The sequence below is a fragment of the Phodopus roborovskii genome, unplaced genomic scaffold, assembly GCF_943737965.1.
Source record: "Phodopus roborovskii unplaced genomic scaffold, PHOROB, whole genome shotgun sequence".
Taxonomy (NCBI): domain Eukaryota; kingdom Metazoa; phylum Chordata; class Mammalia; order Rodentia; family Cricetidae; genus Phodopus; species Phodopus roborovskii.
The window spans coordinates 2,395,618-2,417,459 of record NW_026126693.1 but is presented as its reverse complement, the minus strand read 5'-3'; the positions used below and the strand labels follow the sequence as shown (position 1 = coordinate 2,417,459).

Genomic DNA, 21,842 nt, shown 5'->3' with positions numbered 1-21,842 from the left:
AATACAGTATCACTTAGTATTAGGAATATTGTCCAAAATTTTTATTTTTCAATTGAACATTAGGAATATATAACTGTTTAAATTAGAAATATTTGCCTTAATCTTTAACAAGCAATTCAAAAAGTCAAAATACACCATCAACATTTAGTTGCCAAAATTCATGTGCCATTTTATAACAATGCCCTAAGGAGGCAAAATGTGTGATTATTTTGTTGTCATATTAATTTTCCCTTAGTAATGGGAACTTTGTATAGTGCCACTCACAAAGTGCACAGTATTTGCTGAATCAATAATGTAACACTTCCACAAAGGGAAAGACGCTGTGGAGAGCCCAAATAGCTCTTTCAACTCTGACTCCTTTTACCCGCAGTTTTCACGCTGCTTTGGAGCATGAGAAGACCATCACATGTTTAGCCACACAGGTTTTTCATGCATGACTATACCACAGTAGTGCTCCTGACCCTTCTCTCTTGAAGCTCTATGGTCAGTTTAGATCTAGCAGGCATGCACCTGTTGCTACCATAAGGAGAGATGGAATTGTAACCCTGCTGTGACGATCCCACAGCTTAGGATCAGGGACTTCAAGTCCTGAGTCCTCCTTTTAACTGCTAGGGAGGGAAGTCAGCTGTCTCTCTGCACCTTGTACCCACTTCAACAGAGAAGGAAGGAAAGGGCCTTAGCTTTCCCCTATTAATTTTCTACAAAGACCAGAGAGAAGAACAGTGGGAATCCAAAGGTGGGTAGTTGTGCCCCATCACAGTGGAATATTCCTGTTCAAACTGACTTTTTTTTTTAATCTGAATTATCTGAACCCAGCTCCTGTGGTCCTTATGAGGACTATCAGAACTCTTGCATTTGGAGGAGTGGGCTGGCCTTCCCATCACTGGCCTGGCACCCACATATAATCCCTAGCATTGCAGGCTTCTCAGTAAATCAACAGGCATGGTCCAAGTTCTGTACAACTGTACAAGTTCTATAAGACTGGAGTACTACTATCACAGTGTTTAAGGCAAGTCAGGTAAAGATACACGGCAAAAATTCAGAAACCTAGAACCCAAATTCACATTTTTTTTCTCTCTGCAAAGGCATGATTTTATGCCAGCCTATAGAAATCTTCATTTGAACAATATATTTATAAAGAGTTCTAATCTTCCCACACCCGTGTTTGCCTTACCTCCTCGATGGATGATTAAAGAAGTCTCACTTCCCACAGGGCAGTCCTTAAGTATATCCACTACTTCTGTATGGCTCAGGTTCTGTACATTCTGCTGGTTGATCTCAACAATGAGGTCTCCTTCACACAGCCCAGGGCATCCCTGAATGTCAAGTATTTGTTTCACCCGCTGTCCCGTAGGACTGTCGGCAATAGTGAAGCCAAATCCCTGGGCACCTTTCACAATGGTTAAGGTCATAAGTTCAGCTTGAGTGGCTCCAGATGAAGCCATAGACACATTGTCGTCATGGACGGGTGGTGGATACGTGCCATCGAGCTGACCATCAGCTGGCATGGAGTGCAAAGAATGAGGTGGTCGATCTGTAACATCTGGAACTGACTGTGAGGTCCGAGAAATGTATTCCAAATATGTTTCATAGTTATGTCTTCCATTGACCATCACTGGAGGTGGCCTCTCCATTATTGCAAGGGGTGGCACCATGCTATTAGCAGGATCTTCAGGATCAAAAGGCAAAGGATAGCCACGACACAACACCAAGTTGACACTCTGACCAATAGGAACAGACTGGAAAAGTTTGACAACATCTGCATGAGTGTGTCCAAGGACACAAACTTCATTAATATAGACAATGACATCACCTGCAACGAAAAAGGAGAGATTGACAACATGAGGTAAGTTCAATTAACGTTGACATAGAGAAATGGAATTATTTATGAGAACACTGAGAGAAGTCTCTGCTTCTCGGTATGCAGTGAGAAATCAATTAGAATAATCCTTCAGTTCTCTGGTAGGTGACCCAAGGTTACAAAAGTCTGCCAATAAGTAGAATGGTCAAATGCTGAAAAAAAGTGCTACTTGGTTATTCTTGGAGCCTGAAAACAACTCCATATTCAAGCTCAGAAAAAAAATAAAAGTTAGAAGATTTGTATTTTGAAGAAACATATGTTTCTGCTTTTTTCCTTTCTTTTCATTTTCATTTAGTGAAACTAAGATCAAAGAATTTTCAAATTGTTGAGAAGTGAGAGCCATGAACTTTGGATGAAAAGGAAAGCCCTGGTATTGGAAGGATTGGGTACTACCATTCCTCTTCTGCAAAGGTGCTATGAGAATGTAATTAGCTGATGCAGGAAAGGCTTCTCTTTCCCCAAATGAATTATCACAGGTTTATAGAGGTCTATTGGTTAGAAGCTAACTTTATTGAACTTACAAATGCTATGAATACAAATTATTCATTATAAAATATAATCATTAAATTGGTTTCTCCTTTAAATGCAAAGGACATGATTGAGGTAATTGTTTTAGATTTCTTAAATTATGTATGAATAAAACTTTATTTTTGGAGAATGGTTCTATCATGGATTGATATTTTTATCCTCATGAACTATAATACTTAAAAATTTAACTTGCAAATTAAAATTGTGCCTGATGATGCTGGAGAGCATATGAGGGAAGGAAGGTATACTATTGTGGATTGTCCAAAGAGTAACTCAATAGGCATCCATTTATTTAGTAAGATAGTTTTGAACTGAGTCATGTGAGTAGGCAGGGATTTCTCTCTGAGATAGCATTATCTATCATTGCTAAAAACTCCAAAAACATGAAAAAGGTAAATACATTTTAGGTACATTATATATAATGTCTCTCCAATGCACTTCTAAATGAACAATTCCATCAGCAAGACTCTATCATCTATCTATCTATCTATCTATCTATCTATCTATCTATCTATCTATCTATCATCTACCTATCTTCCATTCCATCTGTCCGTCCATCCATCCATCCACCCACCCATCCATCCATTCATCAATCTATTCTGCTACCTTTGTTCTGGCCCCAACATTTTCTGTGTGTTTAGGGGATGCCTGGTTTAGGGTAATAACTTGTAGTGAGGCAGAATACTGAGCCCCAGGCCTACCATTTACTAGGAATTTGACTTAGCACAAGGATGTGATCAGATTACTCTAAAATGATGAATAAAAATAATACCAACTTGGGAAATAACTAATAATGAGATCATATAGGTGATAAGGCTTGTGAGCTGCATGTTTTTATGCAAAATGGTTGCTATTCTTCTAGTTATTATTTGTCTTTGGCAGTATCCTTCTAGGATGGCCCAATTAAGATATCCCCACCACAGTCATAACCAATGATCGTAGAAGTGATCCTTTCTGAGTGGCTAACTATAAGGCAGGAAGGTGACAGATGCCACTTTATTCCAAGGCTGTCACTTACTTTAATCACAGTCCCAGTCCTCAGTCACTTAATCTTTCTCTGGGGACTGGATCTCTCCAGTTCTGAAGTACTGTTCTATGGTAATTAAACCACTTGTTATTAGAAAGACTTCCTTCAAACATTGTTCACATGTATTTCCTACTCTATAGTTTTCAAGTCATCAAAGAAGCAACTGATAAAGAATATTGCAGCATTCTGGGTAAAAATGGATTTCTAATATAAAAGATGAGACCTCAGTTATTTCAAAACTATCTAATACCTTGTCAATATTAAATTGTCCACTTTATAAAATGTGTAAACGTCTAGCTAATGTGTCATATCAAAAACTGTTGTAGGTGGTGATATATACAAACATATGCCTGTTTAGATGGAATGGATGAGGCAGGTTATTTATTTATAGACTATGCTGTAGGAATGTCACTCACATGTTATGAAACAAAATATGAGCCACATGGCATATGTCATCCCATAGTGTTCCAAGCCAAGTTCTTAGGTAGACCGAATTAAGAGCATAGGCAAGGGTGACTTGCTCTAGCTACAACCTGCTTGCATGTTTAAGAGGGATAACTGTAAAGGAGGCATTCAATCTCTGTATCTCCCAGTTTCTTCATTCATAATCTGGAAACGAAAACATTGGTTTCATGTCCTCCTTTTCGAGTCTACTGTGAAAATGAGATCTTGCCATGAAAACAGTTTTACCAAAGGAAGATTCTCTACACGAATATGAGGATGCATTACTTTGGAAAGCTGAACACATATTTTCTTTGCCTGAAAGGTGCATTGACTCCCTTGGTTAGCCATTCACTTACAGCACTATTTAAGACCAGCAATTGTAGAGATATTGACTTAAGGTCAGATTGCTGTGACTCATGAGTGTGATGACTCCACTGGTGTTGGCCTTACGAAGACCTGATTTCCAATCATGGGGTTTTCATGGACAGGAAAGGGAGAGTAATGTCAATAGAACAAAGAGGTTTAAAGCTACTGCTATATAAGAAAAAATGTTCTAAAATAATTTTGCTCTTTGTTAGTCATAGAGATAAATACACAGTACTGGATGCCTCCCAGACACCTCATCATTTGGGGGGGGGGGAGAGCAGTCTTACTGAAGCATTGTTTAAATTAAAGTTATTTTTGTAAGTCCCTCTACTCCCACATTACTTGAGTCACTGTGGACTAATGAATCTTCCTTTTCTGGGTCTCTCATGTTGCTATCTCCTTCTCTGATGTCCTTGGACCAAACTAGAATCATTGACTTTATACTGTCTACAATATTAAGTTAAAACTACTTGATACCTGCACATATTGTTTCCCACTCTTTACCTAAAGTGTTTGATCTTATTTGTCTTCTCCACCCAGCAAATCTCCATCTTGGGATGATGTGGGTGTCTTTACTGTTCACAACTTCTACCTTGAAATCTCCTATTCCTCTATCCTCCATTTAATGGATAAGTCTATCTCAACTTATTCATCTCTGTTCTTACCTCTTCAAATATATATTGTAGTGTTTCCAATGAAGTTGTTGGTACCATATGCTTGTGACCTGTAAACCTCAGATATAACCATTTCATTGATATTCTGCCTCTTCTAAGCTTTCTATACAATATACAAAGTATTGTATCAGTACTATATTAGAAATTCTTTACATATTAGGTAGATTTTTCATTGAATAAAGGCTAGAAGTAGTTGGAGGAAAACAGGAAAAGATATAACTGAACTCAATATCTTCTCATTAGTGTTTCTAAATTCTTTTTATGAGTCAGAGGTTTTTTTTTTTTTTTTTGATAAAAGAAAAAAATTTCATCAACCATATCCACACTACCAATTACATATTCTCTGTTTCAAACAAGTTAATTCTTCCTCACAGTCAATAAAATTTATTTAATTTTATTTTCTGGAGCTTGTGTTCATTTTAATACTATTAAAATAGTATGATAGAATTTTATCATATTCTGTATCCATTTTCACTGTGTTTTATAATGGTCATAAACATCTAGTACATTTTAGCATGCAATTTTGGGGTATATTTTTTAATTATTTATCAATGGTCTCATTAAAATTTAATTAGAAAACAGTTTTCACTTCAGGAATGTAAGCACACTGTGGTTGGGGCAGAAGGTTCACATGTAAACATATGACCTGTGCAGTCATAGCAGTGGGTAGAACTTACATCATCCATGATCCAGCAACTCAGCATACTATCACACCTGTCCAAAAGTGGAAAAGGCCAGGCCATAAACACTCAAGAAAATAAACCGATTAATGACCATTTTCCCTTAATGTTTCCTGATTAATTTTTTTGTTGTTGTTAAGAGTTCTGTCTTAATTGATTATTATTGCTTTGAAAAATCAAAATGAGACATCAAAGCCTGCTCACAGAGTGACATACTTCCTTCAACAAGGCCACACCTACTTCCACAAGGCCACACCTCCCAATAGTTCTACTCCCTATGTGCTTATTGGGACCAATTGCATTCAAACCACCTCATTCCACTCCCTGGTCCCCATAAGCTTGTAACAATATCATAATGCAAAATTCATTTAGTGTGACTTGAAAAGTCCCCATAGTGTATCACATTCTCAACAACATTTCAAAGTCCAAAATTCAAAGTCTCTTCTGAGGTTCATGTAATTTTTTTACTATACTCTCCTGCAAAATCAAAATAAAAAATAGATCACATAATTCCAACATACAATGGCACCAGACAGACATTTTCATTCCAAATGTAGGGAAGGGAGCATAGTAAGGAAATACTGTACCAAAGCAAGACCAAAAAACCATCTGAGCAAACTCCAAACTTTGCATCTCCATGTCTGATGTCAAAACATTCTGATCTCCAACTCTGTTCAGCTTTGTTGACTGCAACACACTTCTGTCTCTTGAACTGGTTCTACTTCCAGTTATAAGTTCTCTTTGGCAGGTATCCCACAACTCTGGCATCTCTAACATCTTGTGTTCTCTAAAGCAATCCAGGCTTCAACTTTAGAGCTTCATGCAATGGCGTCTTTACTAGGCCTCTATTCAGGGATAGCCATAACACATGCATGACATCAGCAACTTTATCCCATAACTCTTTTCTTTTGCCTTTTTCTCTAGACCCAGAATCATGTGGCCAAAGCTGCCAAGTTCTGCTGTTTGATGGGGCTGGAATATAGGCTTCCTCATTCAATTACACCTCCAACAGCTTTTTGTCCTTCACTGTTGTCCTGAAACTTGCTCTGTGGACCAGGCTGACCTCAAACTCAGAGATCTGCCAGCCTCTGCTTCCTGAGTACTTGGATTAAAGGTGTGCACCACCACATCTGGCTCTAAGCTTTTCTTTAATTCCTTTTCATGTGTTGAAAATTTAGCCAGGTGGGATTTTACCCTGAGGCCACCACTCCCTTTATTTTTTTTAATGCATTCCTCTCCTTGAATACTGGACTTAGCTCCATTTTACTTCCTAGTAATCTTTTTCTCCTCAAAATTTACATTTTGTAATTACCCTGCTAAGCTTGCTTGTTTTCTTTACCAATCTTCAGTAGAGTTATCAGTAATAACCATATGAAAGAGTCTATACTACTAGGTTGTTTTGAGATTTCCTCTGCCAAGGGAATTAATCCAACACTCTTTACTTTAGCCTTAGATAGACTCAGCAGGCAAGGGGAAGGGCAGCCACTTTCTTCACAAAATATCGCAAGAATTATCTCTAGGCAACATATTAAAATTCTTCTCCTCTGTAACCTCTTGAGTGAGCCCCCACAGTTTAAATAACTCTTAGCACCATTGTCTTCCATGCTCTTAATAGTATGGGCAATTTAGTAATGCTTGAAGCATTCCACTGCTTTCCTAACTCAAATTCCCAAAGTCCATATTTCACCAAACAAAAACATGGTCTAGCCTATCACAATAATACCCCACTTCTGGTACCAACTTCTGTCGTAGTTAGGGTTTCTATCGTTGTGAAGAGACACCATGACAATGGCAACTCTTATAAAACAAAACATTTAATTGGGATGGCATAGCATGCTTATAAATTCAGACATTTATTTAAAAAAATGTATTTATATACCAATCCCAGTTCCCCCTCTCTCCCCTCTTCCCACTTTCCTCACCTCCCACCTTAGAGAGGGTGAGGCCTCCCATAGGGAGTCAAAAGAGTCCAAGGCCCTCTTCCCTGTAATTAGGCTGAGCAAAGTATCCCTCCATAGGGATAAATGCACTAGGGATAAATCCTGGGCCCACCTGGTAAATGGTTTGTACTACTGACCAAAGCTTAAGCAAAAGAGACCTCAAAGCCTGCTCCCACAGTGACATATTTTCTTCAGCAAGGCCATACCTATCAATAGTGTCACTCCCTATGAACTTATGGGAACCAATTACATTCAAGCCAAAACAGGTTCTATGCTTCTTATTGCTCAAAAGCTTTTCCTTATACCTAAATTTAATTTATTTTGTGAAAAAAATTCTCTATTTCTACTCATACAAAGACAGTAGCATCATTCTTTTGAAATGATTTGAATCAGATTCTGGATCTCCCACATGGTCTCCTTAAGGTGAAAGTTACAAAATCAGGCTTCAAATTGAGGAGAATTCCCTCTTGGCAGCAGGTCTTGCCAGGGTTCTATTGACTTATCTTGGAGATAGCATTATTGTACACACCAATCAACTTGGGTAGAAATAAAAATGAGTGCTTAAGTTATAGGAGCCATAAAGGTATTATTTTAACATAAAATATTATAAATGGCATTGCAAATTAAAACAAGGTAAAACAAACTTTAACATTAAAATACATTGTCTTGAAAAATACATTGTCTTGATATTTTCTTTAAATTTGTATTTGTTCTTTTTTCATGCAATGCATCCTGACTGCAGCTTCCCTTCCCTCCACTCTCCCAGTACTCCCACTCCTCAAGATCCTCTGCCACCCCTGCTTCTCTGTAGAAAAGAGCAGGCCTTTCTGGGACATCAACCAAAAACAGCATAAGACACAAACAAGATCAGCACAAAACCTCACATCAAGGCTGGGAGAGGTAACTCAATATGCAGTATACACTGAGGTCAAGTGTGGAATAATGGAAGAGGTAATTGTTTGGAAATCAGGGCATTTAGGTTTTTATGCAGGTATGCCAATAACTAGCAACTATTTCTGGGTTGTATTTCTTATTTATTCAGCAAAAGATTGCATATATTTAATTACTACCAAGAGCCAGGCATTGTGCTATAAAAGGACCATTAGATAACCACTTAAGTATTTTCATCATTGAAATTCTAAGACAGAAAGCCTTTGACTCAGCTCTTGAATTATTCTTAAATCTTCCTCCTCCCCTCTTTCTCTCTCCCTCTCCCTCTCTTTCTTCTTCTCTTCCCTTCCTTCATTCCCTTATTCATACCCCATTTGCCTTCATATTATTCCAATTTATTACAGGAACCTGCAAGAGTCTAGCTGTGCTTTCTGATGTTATAGTAAAAAACAGTAGTGACGGAGGAAAGGAAAACCCTGTTAGCTTGTTGGATCTTAGGGTCTGCTAATTGCACCTTCAGCTGACTTCTGGGGAATACATAGGACCTTTCCAGCGTGTCTTGACTCTTCTGGTCAGGATTGTCTCAGGACCCAGGAGTTGTGAGGTGTGAGTAAATCTACACACTAAGACTATTGGTACCAGAGCCACAGAGCACCAGATACTGCCTTGTGCTGCCTTCCCTGTGAACTTATCACCACCCCACATGGCAATCTAGTTTCTACCCACTGTCTCCCAGTGCCTGGTGTTTAGTCCAGTGCGTACTCTTCAGTACCATGTCCAAGACAATGGGACACATATCATTTCTTGCCTCTTCCCAGGTATTTTTTGCTCGGGTCTGTCCTACACAAACCATTTTCTCTTCAGCCTCTGTGCTTTCTATCCCATCTATCTGCTTTTTATTTTATGCCCACTAACAAGCTGATAGCCCTCTCTGAGGCCAGCTTTGACCACCCTGTGACCATCTCTTATTACTTATTCCCAGTAGCACAGTCTTCAACTGCTGAACCACACCACCAGCCCATTGGATGCCTCAAGTCAGTGACTACATCTTAATAGACTTAGTATTCATCTAGCATTTAAACCTTCACCTGACCTAATCTTTACTTTATACACAGAGGTTAAGTAACTTAAAATTTCAACTGATAATTAGGTCAGATTCAGATAACAAATCCAGGACTTCAACACAAGTGTTGAGAATTTCAAGCAGTTCAGGCTGTATTCTGACTTAAGGATATTTTTCAAATTATTATCAGCCAGGCTGTTGGGTAAAATAGCTTCAGCTCTTGAATGTGAAAGTTGAGAGATGAACTGCAGTATTCTTTTGATTAGCTAAGTGAATGGAGGGAGGCAATGAAGCAGATAATTACAAACAGGGAAATCCATTGCTTTAGCCTTATCCATTTTCTGCAGTATTCTACAATACATTGTCTGGAAGAGGGCTGAGGGGATGCTGAGGTGGAGAGTAACAGAAATGCAACTTCCAACACTCTGCAACCATCATAGCATAGCTATATCTTATATATACATGTTTATCATATATATGACATGATATCATGTATATGTTATCAGATATATCATATGTAACACGTATGATAACATATGTATATATGTGTATATATACATTCACATACATAATAACACGAAATACACACACACACACACACACACACACACACACTCATACGTAAAAGTTAGAAAAGGTAGTTTCTAAGGTGCTGCTTTAAAGGTCCTGCATCTGGAAAGAATGTCCATGGCACTATGTGATTTCAACAGTGTCACTGAGCTGCTAAATGACAGGTCTCTGGAGACTTAGACTTTCTACAAAAGCAGCCAGTGACTGTGATATGCTATCGGGAGGCAGAGAACACCCTTGCCCATCCACAAAATGATAGAGCAGCCACTCACTTCTCCAAAGAGTGAAAGACTTCTTATTCACACTTTACCATTTCAGCTCTATGACCTGGTGCAGATATCTAATTAAAAGCTTGCCTTAAGACACTTTATGTGTGATCAGTGCACACACATGCAACAATGGCTTTCCCACAGCTATGCACATGACCTAGTTACACTGCATTTGTGTTTGGTGTTAAGTGGAGTGAGGTATTTAAATCCTGGCATTTTATTTTCTTGAAAGGAAGATAGAAAACACATCCTAAGGGAATCTAAAGCACTGATTATCTGCTGATCTGGCAATGATGAAACGATATTGCAGATAAGAAGTATAGGCAAAGCAGCAGAGAGACCCAATTGCCAGGCCTCTGCTGGAGGTCCAGGCCTCTGCTGGAGACTTGCCTATCCACACGGTACCACCCGGAGTCCCCATCGCCAGGCCCGAGGAGAGACCAAGCTCCTAGAGAGCTTGGACCACCCAGAGCTATGGACATTGAACTCCTGACCCACCTACCCACCTAACCCCACCGGGGGAGTACACACACACACACACACACACACACACACACACACACACACACACACACAGAGAGAGAGAGAGAGAGAGAGAGAGAGAGAGAGAGAGACCCCACCTGCACACATTGGAAGATGGGATGGGAAGATGGCAAAAAAGAAAACACCTAACAATAGAAATACAAGCATAACACCACCAGAATCTAGAGACTCTACACCAACTAGACCTGAATACACCAAACCAGGTGAAGAAGAGAACAACTTAAAAAATATCTTCATAAAAATGATAGAGCCATTGAAGACAATATAAGAAAAATCCCTTAAAGAAATGGAAGAATAAACAAATAAAAATTAGAAGAAATAGAGGAAAAGACCAAGCAAAATATGCAAGAAATGAACAAATATCTTAAAGAAAGTAAGGAAAGCCAAGAAGAAAAGCAAAGCAAAACAAAAAACCAAAAACCAAAAACCAAACAACAACAACAACAACAACAACAACAACAAAAAACCAAACAAACAATCAATCAGGTGAAGGAAACACTTCAAGACTTGAAAAGTGAAATAGAGAAATAAAGAAAACACAAACTGAGGGAATTCTCAAAATAGAAAAACTGGGCAAAACTAAAAGAATACAAGAGATGGCAGAGAGAATCTCAGGTGATGAAGATAAACTAGAGGAAATAGATTCATTAACCAAAGAAAATATTAAATCCTTAACACAAAACATCTAGGAAATTTGGGACACTGTGAAAAAAGACCAAACCTAAGAATAATAGGCATAGAAGAAGGCAAAGAAGCCCAGCTCAAAAGTGCAGAAAACATATTCAACAAAATCATTGAAGAAAACGTTCCCGACTGAAGAAGGACATGTCCGTGAAAGTACAAGAAGCATACCAAACACCAAATAGACTGGACCAAAGTAAAAAGACACCTCAACACATAATAATCAAAACACCTAACATACAGAATAAAGAAAGAATATTAAGAGCAACGAAGGAAAAAGGCCAGGTAACATATAAAGGCAGACCTATCAAAATTACACCTGACTTCTCCATGGAAACTCTCAAGGCCAGAAGGTCCTGAATAGATGTTCTAAAAATACTAAGAGTCCACGGATGCCAGGCCAGGCTACTATACCCACCAAAACTCTCAATCACTATAGACAGAGAAAACAAAATATTTAATGACAAAGCTAGATTTTCACAATATACAGAAAGTTCTGGAAAGAAAACTCAAAGGAAGTTAACTATGCTCACAAAGACATAGGCAATAGATAATCCCAGTTCACCAGAACCCAAGGGCAAGCAGGGCAAATGTATTTACAATACTATCGCCAACAACAAATCTAAAACAAACAAACATTAACAATCAATGGTGCTTTCCCTCAACATTAATGGTTTTAATTCACCTATGAAAAGACATGGGCTAACAGAATGGATACAAAGACAGAATCCATCCTTCTGCTGCATACAAGAAACACATCTCAGCTTCAAAGACAGACATTACCTCATTACCTCAGAGTAAAGAGTTGGGAAAAGATCTTCCAATCAAATGGACCCAAGAAGCAAGACTTCAAACCAAAATTAATCAAAAGAGATAAAGACGGTCATTTTGTATTTATCACAGGAGAAATCCACTAGCACAAAGTCTCAATTCTGAACATCTATGCCCCAAATGCAAAGGCACCTACATTCGTAAAAGAAAGGCTACTAAAACACAAATCTCATATAAAACCTCACACACTCATAGTGTGAGACCTCAACACCCCAGTCTCACCATTAGAAAGGACGAACAGACAGAAACTTAACAAAGAAACAAAAGAACTAAAAGAAGTTATGTCTCAATTGGGTTTAACAGACATCTATAGAACATTCCATCCAAACACAAAAGAATATACCTTCTCTGTTCCAAATGGAACCTTCTCTAAAATCAACCAGATACTAGGTGACATAACAAACCTCAACAGATACAAAAAATTTGGAATAGTCCCTTGTATCTTATCAGACCATCATGCTTTAAAGTTGGAATTCAACAACAACACAAATTGCAGAAACCCTACAAACTCAGGGAACTGAACAATACACTATTTCACCATAACTAGGTCAAAGAGGAAATAAAGAAAGAAATTAAGGACTTCCTAGAATTCAACGAGAATGAGGATCCAACATACCAGAACTCATGGGACACCTTGAAAGCAGTGTTATGAGGGAAGATCATTGTACTAAGTGCTCATATGAAGAAAAAAGAGGATAGTCACATTAGAGAATTAACAGTACAACTGAAAGCCTTAGAATAAAAAGAAGCAAACTCACCTCAGAGGAGTAGATGCCAGGAAATAATCAATTTGAGGGCTGAAATCAATAAAGTAGAACCCAGGAAAATAATGCAAAAAATCAATGCAACAAAGAGTTGACAAATGAGATAGACAAACTTTTATCCAAACTAACCAAAAAGCAGAGAGAGAACATGCAAATTAACAAAATCAGAAACGAAAAGGGAAACAAAACAATGGACACAGAGGAAATCCAGACAATTTTCAGGTCATTCTTTGAAAACTCCACAAAATTTGAAAATTCAAAGGAAATGGAGAAATGTCTGGATAACTATCATTAACCAAAATTAAATCAAGAACAGATGAGCTTGGACCACCCAGAGCTACAGACATTGAACTCCTGACCCACCTACCCACCTAACTCCATGAGGGGAGTACGAGAGAAAGAGAGAGAGAGACTTATAACCCCTAATGAAATAGAGGCAGTCATAAAAAGCCTCCCAACCAAAAAAAAAAAAAAAGCCTAGGGACAGATGGCTTCAGTGCAGAATTCTACCAAAAATTCAAGGAAGAGCTAATACCAATATTCCTCAAAGTGTTCCACAGAATAGAAACAGAAGGTTCGTTATCAAAGTCTTTATGAGGCTACAACCACCTTGGTACCCAAGCCACGCAAAGTCACAACTAAGAAAGTAAACTATAGACCAATATCCTTCAAGAACATTGATGCAAAAATACTCAATAAAATACTGGCAAACTGAATTCAAGAACACATCAGAGAAATCATCCACCATGACCAAGTAGTCTTTTTCCCTGGATTGCATAAAAGTTTCAACATATGAAAATCTATCAATGTGATCCACCATATAAACAAACTGAAAAAGAAAAAACACATGATAATCTCACTAGATGCTGAAAAAGCCTTTGACAAAATTCAACACCCTTTTATGATAAAGGTCTCAGAGATATCAGGGATAAGAGGAACATACCTAAACATAATAAAAGCAATATAGAGTAAACCAACAGCAACATCAAACTGAAAGAAGAGAAGCTTAACATGATTTCTCTAAAATCAGGAACAAGGCATATCTCTTCAATACTGTACTTGAAGTTCTAATTAAAGCTATAAGACAACAAAAGGAGATCAAGGGGATACAAATTGGAAAGGAAGAAGTCAAACTGTCTCTATTTGCAGATGATATGAAAGTTTACATAAGTGACCCAATAAACTCTACCAGGCAACATCTATAGCTGATAAACACCTTCAGCAAACTAGAAGGCTACAAGATAAACTAAAAAAAAATCAGTAGCCCTGAGAAAGAAATCAGGGAAACATAACCCTTTACAATAGTCACAAACAACATAAACTATCTTGAGGTAACACTTACCAAACAAGTGAAAGACCTATATAATAAGAACTCTGTGGCTCTAAAGAAAGAAATTAAAGACGATACCAGAAAAATGGAAAGATCTCCCATATTCTTGGATAGGTAGGATAAATATAGTAAAAATGTCAATCTTGCCAAAGGCAATCTACAGATTCAATGCAATCCCCCATTAAAATCCAAGCACAATTCTTCAGTGAACTTGAAAGGATAATAATCAACTTTATTTGGAAAAACAAAAGACCCAGGATAGCCAAAACAACTCTGTACAATAAAAGAACTTCAGAAGGCACCACCATCCCTGATTACAAGCTCTACTATGAGCTACTGTCCTGAAAACTGCCTGATATTGGCACAAAAATAGACAAGTAGAACAATGGAATTGAATAGAAATCCTGATATTAACCTAAACACCTATGGACACCTGATTTTTGACAAATAAGCTAAAAGTATACAATGGGAAGTGGGAAGCATCTTCAACAAATGGTGATGGCACAACTGGATGATAGTGTGTAGACGACTGCAGATAGACCCATGTCTGTTGCCATGCACAAAACTCAAATCCAAATGGATAAAAGATTTCAACATAAATCCAGCCACACTGAATCTCATAGAAGAGAAAGTGGGAGGTACCTTTGGACAAATTGGTACAGGAGACTACTTCCGGAATATAACCCTAGTCGCACAGACACTGAGATCAACAGTTAATAAATAGGACCTCCTCAAACTGAGAAGCTTCTGTAAGGCATGGGACATAGTTGGCAAGACCAAACCACAGCCCACAGACTGGGAAAAGATATTCACCAATCCTATATCTGACAGAGGGCAGATCTCCTAAATATATAAAGAAACTAGTCATCAAAACACCAAATAATCCTATTAAAAATGGGGTATAGAACTCGAGAGAATTCTCAATAGAGGCAATCAAAAAGCCTGAAAAACACTTAAGAAAGTGCTCAAAATCCTTAGCTATCAGGAAAATGCAAATCAAAACAACTCTGAGATACCATCTTACTCCTACCAGAATGGCTAAAATTAGGATCACCAATGACAACTTATGCTGGAGAGGATGTGGAGAAAGGGGAACACTCCTCCACTGCTGGTGGGAGCAAATTCGTACTGCCATTTTGGAGATCAGTATGGCAGATCCTCAGGAAAATGGGAATCAGTCTACCACAGGATCTGGCAATCCCACTCTTATGCATATACCCAAATGATCCACATCCATGCAACAAAGACATGTGTTCAACTATAATAGCAAGAACCTGGAAGCAACCTAGATACCCCTCAAGTGAAGAATGGATAAAGAAGATGTAGCACATTTACACAATGGAATACTACTCAGCGGTAAAAAGTGATGGAATCTTGAAATTCACAGGCAAGTGGATGGCGCTTGAAGAAACCATCCTGAATGAGGCAACCCAGTCACAAAAAGAGGAACATGTTATGCACTCACTCATATATGGATTTTAGACATAGAGCAAAGGATCACCAGCTTATAATTCACACTGCCAGAGAAAATAGGACACAAGAAGGATTCTAAGGGATTCATACAAGGTCCCTCACAGAAGGGGAAAGGAACAAGATCTCCTGAGCATATTGGGAGTGGGGGGGTAGTGAGTGGAGAGGGAACTAGGAGAAAGAGAAGAGGCAGAGCAGAAAGCATGTGAGACTAGGAAGATTGAGCCAGGGGATGAATAGAAGACAGACAGACAGACAGAGAGAGAGAGAGAGAGAGAGAGAGAGAGAGAGAGAGAGAGAGAGAGAGAGAGAGAGAGCATAATAGAGGGAACCATTTTACATTTGAAGAGAAAAATGACTCTAGAGAAATGTCCATGGACCTACAAGACTGACCCAGCTAACAATCTGAGCAACAGTGGAAAGGCTACCATAAATGCCCTTCCCTGATAAAGAGATTTATGACTAACTTATCCACCATCATAGAGTCCTCATCTAGTAGCTGATGGAAAACAGAAGCAAACACCCGCAGCTAAACACTGAACTGAACTGGAATCCAGATGCCAAGAGGGAGGACAAGATTAGGCTACAGAAACCCACAGAAGCTGCTGACATGAACAAGGAGGAGCTAATGGGCCCTAGACTGATAGTATGGAATCCAGCATCGGACTGACTCAGACCCCCCTGAACATGGGTCTCAGTTAGAAGGCCTGGGCAGTCTAAGGGACCTCTGACAGTGGAACCAGGATGTATCCCTGGTGCACAAAAAGACTTTGGGAGCACATTCCCTATGGAGGGATACTCCCTTAACCAAAGGCAGGAGGGAGGGCCTAGTCCCTACTCCAAATGACTTGACAGATTTAGTTGACCCCTCCTGGAAGGCATCTCCCTACATGTGGAGTGTGGGGGTGGGTGGGATCGGAGGGTAGTGGGGGTCATGGGAGGGTGGAAGAATGAGAGGAAGAGAGGGACTGAGAGGGAACTGGAATCGATATGTAAAATAAGAAAAAAAAGCAGCAGAGAATCTTTAACAATGATTATTGCAAAGCTCTGGAACACAGAGGCTTTCTTTGTTCATAACCTGCTTCCTTCTCAAATTCAGTAGCATAAATGGTGGGCAGATCTGTCATTTCTCTAAAAGAATGTAATGCATTTTAAACAACAAAGTGACAAATACATTTTTGGAGGAACTGTATAAAATGTAAAACAAATGACCTTTGAAATGATCTCAAAACTGCAAAGTTTATGAGTGTATGTTACATGTTTTCTACACTTTCCCTAAGCTCTGCTATCCATTGTGTGTGTACATCTGGGCTCAACCACATAGAGTGAACCACAGAACTCAAGTTATATGAGTACCTTTTAAATAGTCATTTCAGTGGACAATAGGAAATACACAGGCTAATTTTGAAATAAAAGTAACTGTATTGCTAAACAGGCATAATTAAAAGTAAGTTTCATTCTTCTCTCTCTTGTTGTCTCTCCAAGGGTGGGGGGGTCACAGGCTAACTTGCAATAATTGTTCTTTACATCTAAGGAGATCCTGGGGATTGGACTAGGTTGTTCAAGTTGATGGCTGGTGCCTGTACCCATTGAGCCAACTTGCTTACTCCCTACAATTTTTTAAACAGACCGAGCTTCTTGGGCAACATTATTTTTCTTTATCTTCTCACCTTACTCTAACCTAGTGCATTGAGTGGTTAGAAACTGCCCCTTTATCCCTGCCTCCTCCAGCCCCAAATGATGAGGTAGCTGGCAGGTGTAGAGCTGAAAATTCTCTCTGGGAACGTTTCCAATAGTTTATTCTGTTTTACCCACAATCGTCAATTGCATTCCCCTTTGACTAAGCAAGAACTATGAAGATCAAATGGATGGATGCATCCATTCATTTCATTTCACACTGCTGCCTACTGCCAAATGGTTTTGTGTGTTTGCAATTGTATGTTTTGTGTTTGCTGCCTGGCCTACCCACACTTAAAAGAGCAATACTTTGCTCCTGAAGGAAAAAAAAAAAAAAAAAAAAAAAAAGGATTTGGTTTTTCATACTGTGAAATTGATCTAAAAGAAGGGAGGGAAAAGCTCCATTTTCATACTCCAGACAACAGTCTGTCAAGTGCTTTGTTTGAATTGCTTCTGGAAAAAGTACTGTCTGTTGTAATGAGGCTGGTGCTGCTTAAGTCCCTGGACTTGGGTGGGGGATGTCTGCTGGTGGATCTGCTGGGGCAGCACTATTATGCCTTCTTCTCCATCATCCTGTGTCACATTTCCTGAAAGTGCTCTGACGAGCGCTTCCACTGAGGGCCAATCAACAATCCTTAGCCTCTAGTGTAACATACTCCATTATGCCAGCCTACTTCTTCCTTCATCTGTGAGAAATTACAAGGCCCCCACTGCCTTGCAGAGCGAGGGCTGCCAGAATATTTCTCCCATACCAGTATTAGAAGTGGTGCAGTATTAAGTTGCTGAGTCTGATACAATGGCTGGCAGAAAGAACAATTGCTAAGAATGTGACTGGTCATATGACTATCTTACATACACATGGTGGTCATCTGCACACGTGTGCATGCTCTGGTCATGACTGTACTCTGCATACACACACACAACACATAACACACACACATGCTCTGGTCATGTGACTGTATCCTGCAACCTCCCCCCCCCACAGATCTTGTGACTATACTTTGCACACATACACTCTGGTCATGTGACTGTATTCTGTACACACACACATAACACATAACACACACACTCGCTCTGGTCATGTGATTGTATCCTGCACACACACATACAGACACACAGACTGGTCATGTGACTGTATCCTGCAAACACATACACACACATACTCACATACACAGAGGTCATGTGACTCTACTGTGCACACACACACACACAAACATAGACACAGACACATACACTGATCATACAACTGTATCTTGCATAAATATTCTGGTCATGTGATTGTATCCTGCACACACACACACACACACACACACACACACACACACACACACACTGGTAATGTAACTGTATCCTGAGCACACAAACACAGACACGTGCACATAGGTCATGTGACTGTATCCTGTACACCCAAACACAGACACAGAAGTACACACACACACACACACACATACACAGGTTTGATGAAAAAGCCCTTTTGAATTCAGAGGGAAACAAAGATGTAAATCTTCATGAACAGACTGTGCTCCAACTTGGACCCTTTGACTTCCTATTTCATTTTCTGAAAGAACAGTAATGTATATGAGTATCAAGGCATCAGCCTGCTCCTTGGGCCACATACACCAAGACCTGTTAATTTAAAAGTCCTTCAAACATGGCAAAATGGGGGGAAACTGTCTTGGCTTCACTGAGATTTTGGATCTGGAGAAAGATAATTATTTTCTTTCAGATTTATGTGTAGAGAAGGGAAAACACATTATAGCAACTTCTAATATTGGACACGTGTGACTTCCTCCAGTGCATGTGCATGTCATCCCTCATTCTGTGGGATGCTACACCCAGATTCTTATGTTACAAATAATGCTATTAGTCTGGGAATTTCAGGAAAACATGAAACAATTTCTTGCAGACAATGGGAGATTGTTTTATTCTCAGATACAAGAAACAATTGGCATAGAGAGAAACAATAGAGTCACCTGCTGTTTCCAATATTACAGTTATTGTACCCTACTGAAGCTGATTAAGTTAGAGACTTCTCACTAGAAAGTGCAAGCTGCGCTGTTTCCTACACAGCATATTGACCACCCACCTGTATCCTTGTTAAGAAGATCTATTTATTTATACACCAATATCACCATTTATGAGTTATAATAAAATTTATATTCTAGCAAAATGCAGTTTTAAGACAGAAACAATAAAATAATTCTTTCTTTCAAATATATATATATATTACATTATCTTCATAATTATATCACCAGCACTCTATATTAAGTTCTTGCACATCGTAGTAAAAAGCACCAAACATAACTGTATGGTGAAAGGCTAATCAATAGAAAAATGAAAATTTTAGAAAGCCATTTGAATTTTTGGGTCTAACTAGTCTTAAAATAACTTGATGAAGAACACATGTGATTTAGAGAGACCATGATCCACAGTTACAGTGATCATCTGCTACTTCTATATGTGTTTGTCTTTTAAGTGTGGAAATATCTAGTAACAGACGTTGATGCACCTCACCAATTTATTTGGCCTTAAGTGTTAGCTATAGTTAAATACTTGGAATTTTGTCTATCTAATTTTACCTGTTTGACCATCTGACCCACATGATATTTTAGTATAATATAAAAATACCTGATTTTTTAAAATCATGGCACAAACAATCTTGTTTGGTTTTTCTTAAGTTACAGTGAGATGAGAAAAAAAATGCTTAGTGGCAGAATTGCCAAATTCGAATGGGCTGGTCAACAAGCAAGGCCATCAGAACAGAATGAAAAGCAATAAATGCTACAAGTACCAAAGGGGTCCACTGCAGAAAAGTTCTGCAGTCATAGCAATCTAGTAAGTACAACAAATAAAAAAATATTTGAAGGCATTTTGTGAGCTTCTTAAGCCTTGGAAACTTGACTGCCATTAATTCTAAAGTGCAAACCTATTAGACTTGCATATTGCCAATTAAGTGATATTGATATTACTAACTGTTGAATAGTCTTAATTTCAAGGGCATAATTGTAGTCAGGGTAATAACTTTACTGGCTAGTTATGTAAAAGGATACGTTTTGTTATATATAGAACACATTTAACACATGTATCATTGTGAATGTATTTTCAATTTTGATTACATGGATACACTAATGTTTCTATATAAACAGTAATCAATGATCGTTGAAGGCATGTTATTTCTGTTAATTTCCATTTCGAATCCTACTCATGAAGCATGAACTAATTATTTTAAACCTCTAATTACTAAGGTCCAAAGAAGCAAGAGATCTAGCAGCCTAGCAAATGAATAATATGAAAATATAGTCAGCAGATGATAAATATTTATTGCTATATCAAATGTCTGCTAGTCAATCCTTCAATAGATCCTTCAACCTTGTGTTTGGCAAAGACCAGAAAAATATAAAGATGGTCCGGCTATGTCTTTAGTATCAAAATATCATGCACTACAATCTAGCGAAGAAAGCTAGCATATGTTTGCCATTATTAAATATATGATTTATTTTCAATATCCCACTGGAATATTACAAATAACCAGTACTCAGAAAGTGCAAAACAAAATAAAATACATAAAACTTGATGCTGCTTCTTTCTGGGATAGTACTAAAGATAACCTGTGTTATTTTTCATTTATTTAGTGGGCATTAGTTTAGCAATGACAGAGAATAAGGGCTCATAAACCTTTGCTGAGTGCAAAAGTGAGTAGCCACACAATATTTCAAACAAGTATGTACTGTCAGAGAAGAGCTGCCCAGAGGTGTGGTTGGTTTGGGGAAATTGTGACAGTGAGAGTAGAGAGGATGAGGGAAGCAGCCAATGAGGGGAACCAGGAAAAAGGACTGTGAGGGAAAGCTGTACTGGCAGGGCCGGCCACACGATGATGATATTTGAAAGGGGTCGATTGCCTGTTTCCAGTGTGATGGGAACCAAACATTAGCTGAAAGTGGCCAGTGATTTCAGCAATAAGTGCATTCTGTAGGCATTTCTAAACTTAGTATCAGTAGATTATTGAAAGTAGAGGAAATAGAATAGGGGATTTCTCATACTAGTGAGAAAATAGAGGGCCACCCATTATACTGAAGAGGTCTGGCGGGGGGGGGAGAACAAGGAATGAATAGTGAAGAAACTGAAGGGAACAGGCAGATGGGCAAAGAAGATGAGGAGATGGAACAAAGAATGAGGATGTTTGGAAAAGGGTGACCCAGGAGTCGAGGATGTGAATTTGAAAGAGTAGCTGGA

The 21,842-nt window shown here is 38.6% G+C and overlaps 1 protein-coding gene across 1 annotated transcript in view; it reads right to left on the bottom strand.

The window, feature by feature from the left end:
* The window catches only part of Magi2 (membrane associated guanylate kinase, WW and PDZ domain containing 2), a 1,383,694-nt gene that overhangs the window by 219,314 nt on the left and 1,142,538 nt on the right, over window positions 1-21,842 (bottom strand). The window contains exon 10 of the mRNA XM_051174837.1: window positions 1,175-1,813. Coding sequence (XP_051030794.1) covers window positions 1,175-1,813 — 639 coding nt within the window. The remainder of the gene's footprint in view (window positions 1-1,174; window positions 1,814-21,842) is intronic.